The 15,453-nt window shown below is 64.8% G+C and overlaps 1 protein-coding gene across 2 annotated transcripts; it reads right to left on the bottom strand.

The window, feature by feature from the left end:
* Positions 1–625: 625 nt before the first annotated feature.
* SEZ6 (seizure related 6 homolog) lies at positions 626–15,079 on the bottom strand. Of its 2 annotated transcripts, none has more exons than XM_041482641.1 (17): positions 15,016–15,079; positions 7,121–7,690; positions 6,915–7,048; positions 5,832–6,024; positions 5,340–5,525; positions 5,097–5,265; positions 4,443–4,609; positions 4,165–4,359; positions 3,851–3,989; positions 3,578–3,774; positions 3,307–3,501; positions 3,036–3,227; positions 2,759–2,956; positions 2,624–2,662; positions 2,398–2,518; positions 2,216–2,318; positions 626–1,406 (listed from the first exon to the last, which is right to left on the bottom strand). In XM_041482641.1, the coding sequence occupies exons 1-17, from the start codon at positions 15,077–15,079 to the stop codon at positions 1,377–1,379; spliced, it is 2,892 nt and encodes a 963-aa protein (XP_041338575.1). In that variant the 3' UTR covers positions 626–1,376. The 2 variants fall into 2 exon arrangements, with proteins under 2 accessions (XP_041338575.1, XP_041338574.1); XM_041482640.1 differs by lacking the exon at positions 15,016–15,079 and adding an exon at positions 12,099–12,267 and having other exon boundaries at positions 626–1,422.
* Between the last annotated feature and the right edge of the window lie 374 nt (positions 15,080–15,453).

Here is a 15,453-nt window from a genome sequence, read left to right as displayed (position 1 = left end):
GTGGGGGGGGCGGCGGGACGCACGCGGGGCCACTGCGCGTGCGCCAGCCGCCTCCCCGTGCGACTCCGCCCCGCCCCGCCCCTTCCCCGCCCTCTTCTCGCGCAGGCGCGTGGCAGCCGTCACGTTCCAGCGAGCGGGCGGGGCAGCGGGGACGTCAGTGACGTCACGACGTGGGGCGGGGCGGCGGGACGCGCGCGCGTCGGCAGGGGGCGCGCGGCGCGCGGCGCGCCGGGGTGGCGGGGGCGCGGTCTGTGTTTGTGACGTCACCCCCGCAGAGGCCACGCCTCTTAAAGCGGCAGTGCCCCCTCCGGAGAGCACGGGAGGGGCGGACGGGGGGGTCGGGATGTCAGCGGGGTAGCGGTGAGGTGGGCTCAGGGCCCACTCTGGGGGGGTGTGTGGGTGTGGGTGTACCCCCATTCCGAGCTGCCCGGCCCCGCTGAGGAAGACGCCATCGCTTCTTCTAAAACACCAGTTTTTATTAATGAAACAACCAAAAGATGGGGAGGGGGGCGGTGTCCCCTCCTGATCGAGGGGGCTGCGGGGGCCGGGGTCACCAGCCCGGTCGGGACGCGGCGGTGGCGGGGCACAGCCATGCCCGGTGCCCCCGCCGCCACTGCGGGTCTGGCCGCGCTGGGGAGCCGGGACGCGCGTTGGGGACACGCTGGTGGCGGAAGGGACCCCCCGGTGAGGGCGAAGCAAGCGGGGGCCGGGGGGACACGCAGCATGCTGGGGACACGGGAGGGACACGTCCCTGCGTGGCGGCGGGGGGAGACACAGGGTTGCGGGGGGACCAGCCCTGTGCTGGGTGGGGGGCGAGGGCGGGGGGTGCACGCACATGGCCACCCAAGCCACTCGCCCACCCCCCGGGGCTTTGTCCCCTCCCCGCTGCAGCCCCGGGGAGCCCTGTCCTTACCTGGGGCTCCCCACAGCGCTGCTCCCCCTGCCTCTGTCACTCCTCCGTCGCAGGGACTGTGGGGGCTGCTGCTTTCCCCCTGCGGGGGCTGGGGGAAGGATGGAGCCCGAAGGGCAGGATGGGGTCCGGGGACCCTCCTGGCTCATGGCCCGGGGGGCAGGATGGGGTCCGGGGACCCTCCTGGCTCATGGCCCGGGGGGTAGGATGGGGTCTGGGGACCCCCAGTGGCTCAGCCTCTCATGAGCCCAGTGCGGGGGGCTGGGTGACAGCGGGGCTCGGGCAGACCCCACGGGGGTCCGGGTGGATTGGGGGTGGCAGGGGGGTGGCCGGTGCCCAGGTGGGTCCTGCCAAGCGCTCGGCTTGAGTCTCCTTGGGAGAGGTGTTCCCAGCCCGTGCCGGGGCCGGTGGGCACGGGGGGGCCCGGGAGGGGTGGCTGCAGCGCCCAGCTCCACGCTGCCCACACCTAGATGGACACCTCATATTCCCTCGTGTCCTGCAAAGAAAACAGACTGCAAGGGGTTGGACACTCGGCAGTGCAACGGGGTGCCTGGGACTGGGATAGGGTGTCTCCCATCCCACAAGGACCTGGGGATGTGTGTGCCATCCCAAACGTGGGTCCTGGAGCAGTGTCCATCCTGTACATCGCCCTAGGATATCCCAGAGAGTATGTGCGGTCCCTGGATTGATTGATTAGTTCATTCCTGAACTAATGTGTGGTGCCTAGATGGATATCCCACCCCACATGTGGTCCCTGGATCAATGTTCCATCCTGTGTGTGGTTCCTAACTGCATGTCCATCCTGTGAACAGTCCCTGGATAGATACATCACCCCATGCGTGGTCTCTGGGTGCGTGTCCCATCCCCTGTGTTTTTCCTGGATGCGTTTCCCATCCCCTTGGGTGCATGTCCCATCCCCTGTGTTGCTCCTGGGTGCGTGTCCCATCCCCTTGGGTGCGTGTCCCATCCCCTGTGTTGCTCCTGGGTGCGTGTCCCATCCCCTGTGTTGCTCCTGGATGCATGTCCCATCTCCTGTGTTGTTCCTGGGTGCGTGTCCCATCCCCTTGGCTGCATGTCCCATCCCCTGTGTTGCTCCTGGGTGCGTGTCCCATCCCCTTGGGTGCGTGTCCCATCCCCTGTGTTGCTCCTGGGTGCGTGTCCCATCCAGTGTGTGGCTCCTGGAACACATGACCCCATCCCACAGCTGTCCCAGCCCGTGCACAGCCCCTGGCAGAGGTGGCCCATGCCATGCAGGGTCCCCAGGGTGCCCAGCCCCAGATGGGGGGTGTGGAAGCCAGTACTTACTCCTGTCTCATAGGTGGGATTGTCAAAAGCCGACTCCACGGTGATATGGTCGTAGGGGTGGGAGCCAGCAAGGGGCAGCTGCAGGGCTGGCTTCCCCTGGAGCCTGTGGGGAAAGGGCAGCTGTGGTGGGCACTGGGGGGCCATGGGGCCCCATGGGGTGACAGGGCCAGCGGGCCACTCACTTGGAGAAGTAGAGATAGATGCCCCCGATGAGCAGGGCTACCACCAGCACGGGCAGGAAGACAGCGATGGCAACGTTGGTGCCCTCCAGCGTTGTCCCCGAGGGCACAGCCTTGGCCACAGCTGTCCGGGAGGAGAGTTGGGGGGCTCACCCAGGGGACACCCCACATCGGCCGCACCCCGGGTGCCCCTCCACGCTGTGGCACCCCAAAACACCCTCGCCCTTACCATCCAGGTTGCGGTTGCTGTAAAACTCATCGTAGGAGGCTGGAGGAGGCGGAAGAAAGAAACCAACACCAGGGGTGAGAAGTGGGGTGCTGAGCGGTGCCGGCGGGGTGCTGGGGTGGGGGGTGCTCGTCTCACCCGCCTTGCAGATGGGAGGGGAGCCGCTCCAGCGTGAGGGGTGCCCGGGCAGGCAGCGCAGGCTGCTCTCGCCCAGCAGCGCCCGGCCGGCGCCGCAAGAGAAGTGTAGGGTGGCTCCCGCCGGGTACAGCCGCCGCTCCGGGCTCTGCCGCCCGCCCGCCGGCACGCCGGGGTTGTGGCAGGGCTCATAGGTCTCCGCTGCGAGGCAGTGGTACGGTGGAGTCAGCGCTCGCCATCGGCTCGGGGGATATGCCCGAGGAGGGGACGCCCAACTCACGGATGCACTTGGGGAGGCGGTCGCTCCACTTGGGTCCCCCCGCAGCGCGGTCATGGCAGGTGAGGGTCCCAGCGCCCGCCAGGACATAGCCCTTGTCACAGACGTACTGCACGGTGGCTCCCACCGGGAATTTAGGGTTGGAGACCACCCTGCGGCTGTGCTCAGCATCCCCAGGGTCCCGGCAGGTTGTCACTGCAGGCAGGAGTGACCAGTGGTGACGGTGGCTGGGGATGCGCCACAGGGCAGGGGGTCACTGGTGGGCACCACTCACCCCGCTCGCAGGAGGGCAGGTCACCGCTCCACGTCAGGTCCCAGTGACACATCAGGAGGTCAGTGCCAGTCAGCTGGAAGCCGGGGTAGCAGTGGAATGTGACCACAGTGCCATGGAGAAGCTCTGGCTGTGAGGAGGTCTTCCAGCCATTGGCAATGTCCGGCAGCTCAGGGCAGGTGTCATTACGGGGAACCTCTGTGGGCATGGAAGGCTGAGCAGAGGAGTGGGGACACTGCGGACACCAGGGGCACTGTCCCGCCAGGGGCCTCACCGGAGAAGTGGATGACAAAGCCCTGCCGATAGGCAAAGGCGCCGGCACCAGGGTCAGACTGGAACTGCACGGTGACATCGGCAGTGGACGCGTAGAGCTTGAAGCGGCCGCGGGCGCCCGTGTACTGGCCCAGGATGCGCGCCGTCAGGTCGTCCCCATCGTAGAAGGTCAGCATGTCCCCTGAGCCCAGCCGCAGCCTGGGGCAGTGGGGCCGTGAGGGCAGGGAGGGCACAGATCCAGTATCCCACCATCCCCATCCCATCCCGCACTCACACACGGACGTCCAGCATGATGCGCTTGTCCTCCTCCACGTGCAGCCCCCAGATGCAGTCCTGGCCTTTGCCGTACGCCTCTGGCCAGTTGGGTGACAGCACCACTCCGGCCGTGTCCGTCAGCTCCCCGCTGCACACCGCTGTGGGCACACGCCAGGCTTGGCACTGCCACGGGGCACCCGCCACAGCACCCACTCCAGCGTCCCACATCCAGCACCCACCGTGTCCCTCATCACTCTCAGCAGCACGGTGGCTGCAGTATCTCTCTTGCCCCATCCACAGCAGCCCCCAGCACCCTCCAGCACCAGCACCCACCACGGCACGCTGGTTCTGTCTCATTCCACTGCGGGTCACTGGGGTCGACGCACTCGATGATGGTGGAGCCCTGCTCCAGCGTGTAGCCGGGGTCGCAGCTGAACTCCACCGTGGTGCCCACGGGGTACCGGGGGTCACTGGCCGTGAAGTTCCCGTACTTGACGAAGGGCTCGTAGCAATGCCCCTGCTCGAAGGCTGCGGGCACAGGGGCAAAGGTCTGCAGGGGCCAGGCGGGCACGGGGATGTTTGGGTCACCCACTGCGCCCTTGGCCCCGTACCCTCATAGCGCAGCGCCATGCCCGCGGCGGCCCCGCTGCTGTCGGTGGTGAGCTCCACAAAGAAGTGGCGCCCAGTGCTGAGCAGCCCCTCGATGGGCAGGTACTCCACCTCGTAGGAGTCGTACACCGGCGGTGCCTCCACGTTGTTGCCGTTGCGGATGATGAGCCTGCCAAGGCATGACAAGGGCAGGGTGCACTGCTGGCCATGGCCAACAGCAGCCATGCTTGGGCATGGATGGCAGCCTTTAACCCCACCCATTTCCAACAGCAGCCATGCTTGGGCATGGATAGCAACCTCTAACCCCAGCCATTTCCAACAGCACCATCCTTGGGCATGGGTGGCAGCCTCTAACCCCAGCCATTTCCAACAGCAGCCATGCTTGGGCATGGCCAGAGGTTTTCTTCCTTGAATATGGCCAACAGCACCTGTCCTTGACCATGGCCAATGGCCAAAGGTAGCCACACTTGGCCCTGGTGAGCAACATCCATCCTTACATATGACTAAGGGCACCCATCCATGGCAGATCCTGTCCTTGGATATGGCCAGTGGCACCCATCCTTGGATATAGCCAAGAGCACTCATCCTTGAACATATCCCCTGAAGGGCTGCCCCAGGGTGCCCCCACACCCCTGCCCCTCCAGTCTGAGCCAAACCTGTCATCGTCCTCTGCCAGTGACACCTTCTCGAAGTGGAGGTGCAGGCGGTGGCCATCCGGCGCTTCCAGCAGCCAGTGGCACGTCAGGTTGTTGCTGTAGTTCCCGGGAAAGCCGGGCGAGACGATGCGTCCCACCGTGGCATTGCGGACCACCCCGCCACACGCCGCTGTGGGAGAGGGACCCTCAGTGGGTGGCTGTGCCATGCCAGCTGTCCCGTGTCCCCGTGCTGCCGCTGCTTACCCAGGCAGAGGGGCTTGCGGGCGCTCCAGAAGGGGCGGGTGGCGTTGCGGCAGACGAGCCGGCGGGCGCCCTGCAGCTGGTATCCCGTGGAGCAGCGGAACCGGGCGTCCCCACCGGGGTGCAGGCTGCTGACCGAGACCTCCCCAAAAGCCGGCCGTGCCGGGAAGGGGCAGCTCAGCAGGTAGGCTGGGGGCAGGTGGTGTTGTTAACAAGGCTGAGGAGAAATGGATCCCCTCCAGAACCCAAAAACTGCCTGCCCACACCCCTGGAAATGCCTGAGTGTGGCAGAGCTCGAGTGACACAGTGCCTAGTCTGCTGAAAATTATGCTCAATGAATCCATAGCTGCTAAGGCGAATTAGCTCTCCATGAGCGATCCTCACCTAGTCAGTGCCAGCTTAAAACACAAACTTCTGGTGCATCGCCACAACCCAAATTAGCACCACACTGGCCAGGAAGCTCCCAGAGGGTACAGAGGGGTCTGAGCCCCATACCTTGGTAGTGAAAGTGGTAGGAGCCAGGGCTGGGGGGCCGGGGGCTCTGGAAGCGGAGGGTGAGGAGGTTGGCTGGGCTGCGGATGACCTGGCCCCGCAGCAGGAAGGACTCGTTGGCCAGGAGGTTGGGCTCCAGGCCTCCTGCGCTCTCCACCGTCAGTGTCTCCCCTTCTGCCAGGCTGATGTTCTCCACCTGCAGGGGACACAAGTGTCACCACAGCAGCATCACCCGGCACCTGGCTGGGAGCTGGTCCTTGAGTGCTTCTCTGCGGTCGATAGCCCGCTGGAGCTTGTCTGTGCAGGGCAGCACCTTTCAAACATGGTTAGCAGGGTCATAAATCATCCCCCACCATGCCAAGAGCAGCAGAGCCCAGCCGGGGCTCTGCCAGAGCACCACAGCACAGCCAGACCCACGCTGGCAGCCTTGCAGACAGCCAGCCTCACCCTCTGGAGAAATTTGCTATTAATGATGCTAATTAAGCCATGCTGCACGGTGAGGAGCAGCAGCACTGGTGAGTGTAGGCTGGAGCAGGGCTGGTGGTGGAGTTGCTGCCCCTGGCTCACCGCTGGCTTTCCACAAGTCATGGCACTGCCCTGTGGTGGCCTCAGCAGAGATGGGGACACATGGCCACGTGCCACTGACGGGAGCAGCACAAGGCCTCAGCACAGCAGGGCTTGCTGTCAGCCTCTGCTCCTGGCAGATGGGTGCTGGGTGTTCCTGGCCCTGCAGCACAGCATGGCACCTGCTGGCACTGCTCACACCTTCTCCACTAGGGCTTCGTTAATTAAATCTCACAGCACTTCTTTGTGATGGGTGCCAGGCACAGCAGCTGGTGGGCACAGAGCATCCTGGGGCATCCCACCAGCTCGTGTACCCACATCCCTGTGCCAGGGCCTGAGGGTAGGCAGTGCCCTGAGCCAGCTCTCTTGGCTTAGGAGCACAGGAATGGGGACAAGGACAGGAACAAGACCACGTGCTTGCTGCACCCTGCCCAGACACAAAGCCGTGTCACAGAGTAGGGGACATGCCACACCTGTCTGCAGGCACTTGCCACCCTGGCCCACCCTCAGCCCTCAGCTCACCTTGAGCTCCACACCATAGCCAGGGTAGACAGAGATGGTGTAGGTGCAGTCCAGGCTGCCATCATAGGGGACACCAGCTGGCTCTGGGGACACCAGCCAACCCTCGGGACCCGCCAGCGTCCGGTTGCAGGGAGCTGGTGACAGAAGAAACCCCAGCTTAGCTTCACCTCACCCTAGTTCCACCTGACTCCCTGCCTGGCGCTCACCTGGCCCCTGCAGTGTGGTGACAGTGGTGGTGGTGATGGTGGAGGTGGTGGTGGTCCCCTCCTCATCCCCAGGCACCGCAGTGGCCCTGGCGTGGGGTGCCAGCGATGTGCCAGCCGTGGTGGGTGCCTGGCTGGGGGATGCAGTGCTTGACTCTGGCACCCCAGAGGGGGACCACGAGGGGTCTGCACCGGGCACAGCCCCCCACGCCTCCCCCCACGGCCCGGAGTGCCCCGCTGGCGTGGTCAGCGGGTCGGTGGGGAAGGCGGGCCGGGGCAGGGCGGGGGTGCGGGGTGAGGGCTCGGGTTCTGGGGGGCCTGGGGCCGGCTGGAGGGCAGCGGCAGGGAGGAGGGGGCCGGCGGCAGCAGGCAGGAACGGCGCCTGGGCCAGGTAGTCCTTCTTCAGGAAGGCTTCGTGCAGCAGGTCCTCCAGCAGCGGGTGGTGGTTGAGGATCTTGAGCGTGGGCGCCGTGCTCACAAAGCGAGCCTCTGCCTCCCGCTCCGCCGGCGTGGGCAGCGCCGTCGGCTCCACCTCAGCGCTCTCCCCAGCCTTCCTCGCCAGCCCGTTGAAGCCTGGAGGGAGGGAGGAAAGAGTGTGGGATGCTGGGGAACCGGTGGACTGATGCTGTGTTGGGGACTGAGGGAATGAGGGACTGATGATGCACCAGGGAGGGATGCTTCATCCCAGACCAGCACTGCACCTCATTGGCACCTGGGACAGAGCCTGGACCTGTGCTGGTTCAGGTGTGGATGCAGCTCTGGGGAGTGGTGCTGGTGCAGTGCCACGAACCTGTGCTGCACTGGGGACCAGCACTTCCCATGCACGACCCTGCACCACCAGCCAGTGCTGCTCCAAGAGCTAACGCTTCCCTGCACACCAATATTACCCCAAAACCAGGATGGCAAACAAGCACATCAGCCACACGCAGAGGGACCGTGACACCCTCTCCCCAGCACACCCTTCACTGAGGCAGCCCTAGCAATTAAGCCTTGGCTAATTAATGCACGTCTGCATCTTATACCACGTGGAGGGGTGCCCACTCCTCCTGTGAGCCAGCCCGGATGGGGCCAGCCCTGGGGCTGGGTATCCCTGATCTCAGATTATCCTTCACCACAGAGGTGACCATCCCGTGCCAAGGTTCTCCTGGGGCTGCATATTCCCAAGGTGCAGACATGCAGACTGCCATGACCAGCTGTGCCAGGAATGTCACGGGAGCCTGGCCACTTTCACCCTTCTCCAGGCTGCCAGAGAGCTCAGCTTCTTTCCAGCCAGGCTGCGCTTGTCCCTGAGCAGTGTGAGTCTGTAGGGAACCCCCTATCCCATCCATGCTCTCCCCTCTCCCACCCACAACCACAGGGATTCCCCTGTCACAGCCCCATGCCCCTCCCAGGCATTAGTCCCTCAACAAATCCCCAGCATGCCCAGCCCAGCAGCTTACGGCCTTTAGACCAAAAATAAAAGAATTTAATCAGCCCTAATGAGTCACCCAGCATCTCCCGCTCCTGGATCCGGCGCAGCACCGTCCCCTCTCCTGCTGGGCACAGCTCAGTGCCACGGCAGAGGGGGTGCCATGGTGACACCCAGCATCCCTCTGAGGCCACGGCGGCGCGTGGGCACGTCTTGCCGTGCACAGGCACTGATGACACGATACTGCCAATTACCGGCTAATTATCCCTATCCGTAGCAGGGCAGGGCCCCGCGAAGATTAATTACTCTGCGACTGCTGCTTTTAAGGGACTATTAAGAGACACTATCTTGGGTGTGCAGCGTAGTGGGGAGCTGCTGGGTGCTGGCAGGCGTCCTCACACCGCTGCTACCCACCCCTTGTCCCCACCACCCCCCTGCCATCGCCAGGGACAGTGATAATGCCCTGGGCACAGAGGCACAGCGGGGACACCTGCCAGCACCAGCTCCAAGGGGTTTGCTTGCCCCCCAGCAAGGCCAGAATTATATTTTAATGGGATCCGTTTATTAGAACATAAAAGTTAATGAGTTTATACTGAAGGGCGCCAAAATCTCCGTTGGGCTTTAATAGCAGATTAGTGCTCAGGGCTGGGCCCCGCACCACCACCACTGCCCTGTGTGGTGAAGGCTGGGCTGGAGATGCCCACCCAGCCCCCTGAACACTCCTGTCCATGAGAATCTCACCTGCCCGGGGTGCTGGGGGGCACAGAGCTCCCCATGGAGGCTCCTGGCTGAGGCCAGGCCTCACAGCAAGGATCCTCCAGCAGCCCCATCTGGACACTGAGCAGCCTGGGCTGGGCAGCCCTGGCACCAGGCACTGCCCTCGCTCTGTGTGCGGCTCTGGGTACCACAGGATGCTCTGGCACCAGGGGATGCTTGGGACTCAGCCCTCTGGGGATGCAGGATGCTCAGGACACCGTGGGAAGGCAGGGAGTGCCCAGCTGCTGCCACCCTTGCCCCGTGAACACCCCAGCATTAGATCCTCCACCTCCACACATGCCTCTAAGCAGCTTATCTCCAGTGCCACAGCTATGTCCCTCCCATGTCCCCAAGGTGACCAGGGACTGCTGACGTGGGATGGCTACCCAGCACACACCCCTGGCAGCCAGCAGCGACCCCCTGAACTCGGGGTGGGCAAAGGAGCTGCCAAGCCCCCAGCAGCCGTGTACCTGTTGGGGTCCCTCGGCACGCTGGGCTCCTAATCCCTCCCATTGGCTTTGTCGGGTGGGAGTTTATTAACAGCAGCCGGGAGATGCCAGAGACTAATCCGGCTGCGGCGGGCGGGGCCCCCCGGCGGGGATCGATGCTGCCTGCTGTCACAAATAAATAAATAAGGCGGCACGCGGCCGCCCAGGGAGCCCCGATCGATGCTGCCCGCCAAGACAGCAATAACAGAGCGCCCGACTCGGGGGGGGACAGGCCAGGGCCCTCGGTGGCCCCAGGAGCATCACAGCGCCGTGGCACAGTGGTGTTCCGTGCCTCAGTTTCCCCACCCGTAGGAGGGGGCAGCGGGAGGGGCAGGCGGGCGGGTGCCTGGCACAGGGTGAGGGCAGGGGCTGGGCCTCACAAGATTCTAGGTTTATTTTCTAATTTAAAATCCAATCTGGCTTTGCCCCCACGGTCAGGGCCTGCAGCTGTGATGAATGAGCTGTCAGGCAGCTGACACCACGCTCCCCCACCCACAGCCTCCCTGTCCCACGGCCTCCAGCCCCCTGAAGCACTCCCAGCCTCCACAACAGGAACAGGAGAGGGAACACACCTTGTTAATATCAGATCCCTACCTGCCCCCCGCCCTGGAGGCCCTGAGGATCCCGGGCAGGGAGCAGGGCTTGCTTCCAGGTGTGAAGGCAGCGTGGGCAGGAGCAGGCAGGGAATACAGGTGGGTGCAGGTGGTGGGTGGGCAGGTGTAGGCAGCGTGGGAATTCAGGCATTGTCTGGATGCAGGCAGGGGTGGGTGGATGCAGGCAGGGGTGGGAGGATGCAGGCAGGGGCACAGAGATGGTGTGAGGGTGATGGGGCAGGTGGGCACGGGCAGGACTGTGCAGCCAGCTCCTCTGCCACCCTGCTGTCACCACAGACAAACCACTGGCACCCAGCATGGCAAGCTGGCATCCCTGTCCTGCCACCCCACGGCCACCTCCACTCTGGCACCGCCAGTGACCCCGGTGCCCACGGCCGAGCTGAGCCTGTCAGAGCAGCTGGAGCGGGGTCCCTCGGGGCTGCCCCGGTGCCCGGGGGCGCTGCCGGCGGGTGCGGCCGCCAGCCCTGGCAGCTATCGGAGGAGCTCGGCTTTAATATTCATGGCAGCGCTGGCGGGGAAGCGTTTGACCTTGTATGTTTTGCGATTCTCCTTGAATTGAACAGTCATTTACCCGCTGACACATGTCACATCACCGCAGCCCGTTCCCTGGAGCATCGCGGCGGCGGCCGAGCGCCGGCTGACACACGGAGCGCTACCGACACCGGGTGGGCACCGGGGCAGAGCCCAGCGGGCAGCTGCGTGCCCATCCCCGGGGCTTTCCTCCCTCCCCACCTGGTGGATGCCAACGGTGCCCTTGTCCCCTGCTCGCCACCCACAGCCCATGTAATCCCCCTTCCCCGCTCTCCCCGCGGAGCTAATGGGTTTCTACAGCAATTTCCCTGCGTGGCAGCAGCGGTGATAAATTGTATGTCTGCTGCTATTTCAGACCCAAGCGCTGTGCGGTGCCATGTCCCCCCTCCCTGGGCTCACAGCACCTAAATCAGCACCTCCCGTCCCTCCCCAGGATTTCCTGCGATGGATACCCCACTGCTGGGCAGCGCCCGCTCCGTGCCACCCCACAGTGGCCATGATGTAGGTGCCAGGCCCCCATGGGGCTCTGTGCAAGCTCTGGTCTCCCCCAGAACCCAGCACAGCTCACCCCTCTGGGCGGCAGAGGGACACCCAACCCTCGGGGCACCCCTGGGTGCTCGGGGTGCCTGCCCAGCGTGGGCAGGAGTCAGGCAGGGCGAGCAGAGCCACGCTGCCCACCCAGCTCCCTTCCCTCCGCCCACTGCCAGAGACAGTAATTGAAATCGGTTGCGGGAGGCGAGCGAGAGCTGCTTGTCGGGCTCCGCGTTGGGCTGCTCAGCCATGTCATCCTTCCTGCAGACACCATCCCCTCCCATCGCCGCCTGCTCCTGCCAGAGCCAGCGTTTCAGCTGCCCCCAGCGCTCCGTCTCTTCAGCCAGCCCCACATCCTGCCGAAGCGCTGCTTTTCCTAGAGGATGTACCAGCCAGTTCTGGAAGCCACTCAGGGCTGGTCTTACAGCCAGCATTGTCCCTTGCTGCCACCCCCCCAGGGTATCTGGGGACCACCCAGAGCCTGCCCTGCCCAAGCATCACCTCGCTCATCGCCCACCACTGGCTGATCTGGCATTTCAAGCACCTCTCTCCATTTTTACAGGGTCAGAGCAGCGCTCTTGCAGCTGATTAATATTTGATCCCTTCAGCACAGCTCGTTACTGCATTTAAATTATATATGTAATAATTCCTACTGGCACAGCGAGCATGCAGGCTGGCTCCTGCCACCTCTCCCGCAGGCTGGGGGCCGAGCAGATCCCGAGCCTTGGCCAATGGGACCCCCTGGCACCTTGGAGGGTGTGATGAGCAGTGCCAAGTCTCAGCACAGGGCAGGCTGGCAGCGAGCCAGGCAGATAGAGGCATCCCCAGCTGCCTCTGAGGGGTCCAAGCAGCCCCTTCACCCGAGATTGCTCATGGTGGGAGCAGTGCTGGTCCTCCAGTTGTCCCCATGTCCCCAGCAGCATGAGGAAGGGATGCTGCCACTCCCGAGCTCCTGCCTGTGCCTGGAGGGAATCCATTACCTCCCTGGTTATAGGCAGCTTTCAGAGGCAATCTTTCAATTGTGCGCATTTAAAGAATTGATTGGAGGCGAAATTATCCTCTCCCGTCAGAGCCGCTGGAGACACAACTTCATCCACCTCCCCCGGGGGCTCTTGTTGTTCCCAGGGGACCCCACAGCCAGGGTCAGCCTCAGCCCCCACCCCGGCAGGGAGTGACAGCTCCAGGAGCCCCGTGCCAGCCTGGGGGTCCCTCCAGCAGCACAGAAAGGGGTGGGAGGTCTCTACTGCTCCAAACCAGGCCTGGGGGTGCCCTTGCCATGTCCTTGCTCAAGCATCTTTGCACCCCATTGTTCCCCACACTCCCACAGCTCTGGCTCTGCCTGGCAGCCCTGCCTGGCGCAGCACCCTGCGCCGAGTTCACCCTCACAGCTGCAAACCCACGGACGATCCCTGCGGCAATCAGGCTCCCGGGCCGTGGCGGGGGAGCTTGGCTCAGCCTGCGCCCCACATCCCCGCGGGACAGCCCTGCCCTCCCGCTCCCTGGCTTAAGAGCATTATCCAGATAATCCTGGCCTGGCGGCATGGCAGCGTGGCGGTGACGAACTCCTCCGAGGCACGCAGGGCACGAGCACACGCGCCGGTAATTGCTGGAGCAGGCGCCTGCCTCCTTCCCCAGCCCCCTCCTCACACCGAGACCCCAGGCAGCAGCCACATCCCCAGGGGCACCGTGTCCCCCAAATACATCACCCCTATGGGCACAGTGCATCTGGCTGATGCTGGATGCCGTGGCACAGCTCATGGGGGCACAGCCAGGCCCTGTGCCCCCTGCCACAGCCTGTGCTGCTTCCTAATGCCCCAGGCTGCCATGACCCCAAATTACAAGGAGCTCCCTCCAACGTGGCTAAGATGAGCCCCACAAAAAATTCCTGGCCTGTCACGGCTTTGGAGAGCTGGGAAGAGGGGCTGCAGTGGGGCAGGATTGATGGAGCTGTGCCTGGCACCGTACCCCTCGGCTTCACTAGTGCCATGGCGTCCAGACCCCACTTTCTGCTGGGGCAAATCCCTGTGGACACCAGGGGCTGGTGGAGCCCCACAGCTGGGGCAGGAGAGAGACAGGATCAGACCCTGCATTGCCACCACTCAGACCACATAATAAAGCTCCCCAACCTGGATGAGGGGTCCAAGACTCCCTGACCCCATGTCCCTCTGACCACAGCTCATCGCCATCATGCACCAGCCCATCGATGCCAAGTCAAGGCCACAGTGACAATGAGCCTGGCACTGCTGCATGGAACCCCTGGGAGCCCTGCCTGATGGAGGATGGGGAGTTTGAGGCACGAACCACACTGGCAGCTCCCAGTGCATGATGAGGGGATACAGGGTGGGCAGGACCCCAGGGTCCCAGCCCTGGGAAAAGCTCAACACCTCCCAGGGCATCCCTACTTTTAAGACTCTGGGAAATGCACATGCAGTGTTTAATTAACTTTATTGATATTCAGAAATTAGGGGACTGACTAGAGGTAATTGCTCATTAGAAATCATTAAACTGACACAGTAAGCACCAGCCTCCCTTGGGGGAAATCTGCCCTGCTCAGCGCCCTGCTGCCAGGACAGAGCCACTGATATGGACCCCCCATTCCAGTTTTGGTGCCCCCCCAGCAGGGCAGGAGATGGGGGTGCCATGGCATTGCCCCACTTGCTGTCCCCATCCACTGCCTTTCCCAAGAAAGAAGGCTGTGGCAGCAGCCCCAGGCGGCAGGGCGAGCTGGGAATAGCAGCGGGCGCGGGGCCACGGCGCCCTTCCCCGCCTGGGCTCGGCTGCCAGATGGGGAGTTTATGTAACTCCCCGCACGGCTGCTGCCTGCAGCCGGTGCCCACATCCCGCATCCCACCGGGGCCAGCAGGGCTGGACCGCCACCCTCCCATCGCCCCGTGCATGGCCACAGTGCTCCGGGCCACCCCAATCCCTGACAGATCTCCCCAAGCCTTGGAAGCTCCCCAGTCCTATTTTTGGGGCAGCGGAGCCACGAGGCATCGAGCCTGCCGGTGCCCCCCGGGTGGCAGAGACAAGGAGCCGAGCTGGGTGTTGGCTGCTCTCCTTGGCAAACCGGCACCCGCCACCCCCGCGTCCCCCGTGTCCCTCGCGGAGCTGGAGGGGTCACCCCAGCAAGGAAAAGAGGGGGAAAGAACCAAATGCCCCCAGTGCCCCCCACCCGGCAGTGGGGACAGCACGGAGGGACCGGCTCACGGCATAGCCAGCCCGAGGGCGGCTCGAAGGGCTCGGTGACCGCGGGAGCGGGTCCGCCGTGCCTGCCCAGCCCCCGGTAACACCGGCAGAGGGGCGGCCGCGGGAGCCTGCCGGGGGCGGCGTTGCACCAGCCCGGCTGCAAAGCGCTGTGCGCGTCCCCGGAGGGGGCGGCGGTGGGGCGGATAACGGGGAGGGGGGATTCTCGGTTCACCGGGAGAAAACGGAGAGCATCCCCTCCTTACCGGGGGGGCGAGCACGAGTTGGCAAAGTTTGACGGCGACGGAGGCGGCTTGAGGCCACCCGGTAGCGAAGGGCGGTCGGTGTGCGCGGCGGGGATGACCCGGGGTGCCGGTCGGCGCTTACCGTGTGCCGGGGCGCGGAGCAGCGCGGCGAGGAGCGGCAGCAGCAGCGCGGGCGGCGGCCCCATGGCCGGCGGCGGTCAGCACCGCGGACAGCTCCGCTGCGGGCGCGGCGGCGGCGGCGGCGCCCCGAGCGGCGCCCGCCGATACCGGGGACGGCGGAGGGGGGGGGCCCGTAATGCTCCGAGCGCGGCGCACACCAATCCAAGGACCGGGGGGGCTCTCCCCGCCTCCCTCTCAGCCCCCCCTCGCCGTAATGCTCCGAGCGCGGCGCACAGCCGGTGCCGGGGGTGTGCGGAGAGGGGGGGCTCTGCTCGCCTCCCCCTCAATCCCCCCCTCCGTGATGCTCCGAGCGCGGCGCTCGCCGATGCCGGGGACAGGGCGGGGGGCCGGCCGTAATGCTCCAAGTGGGGCGCTCGCTAATTCCAGGGATGAAGGGGGG

Source organism: Pyrgilauda ruficollis, unplaced genomic scaffold, assembly GCF_017590135.1.
Source record: "Pyrgilauda ruficollis isolate IOZ18807 unplaced genomic scaffold, ASM1759013v1 scaffold59, whole genome shotgun sequence".
Classification (NCBI taxonomy): domain Eukaryota; kingdom Metazoa; phylum Chordata; class Aves; order Passeriformes; family Passeridae; genus Pyrgilauda; species Pyrgilauda ruficollis.
This window is presented reverse-complemented; position numbering and strand designations above follow the sequence as displayed.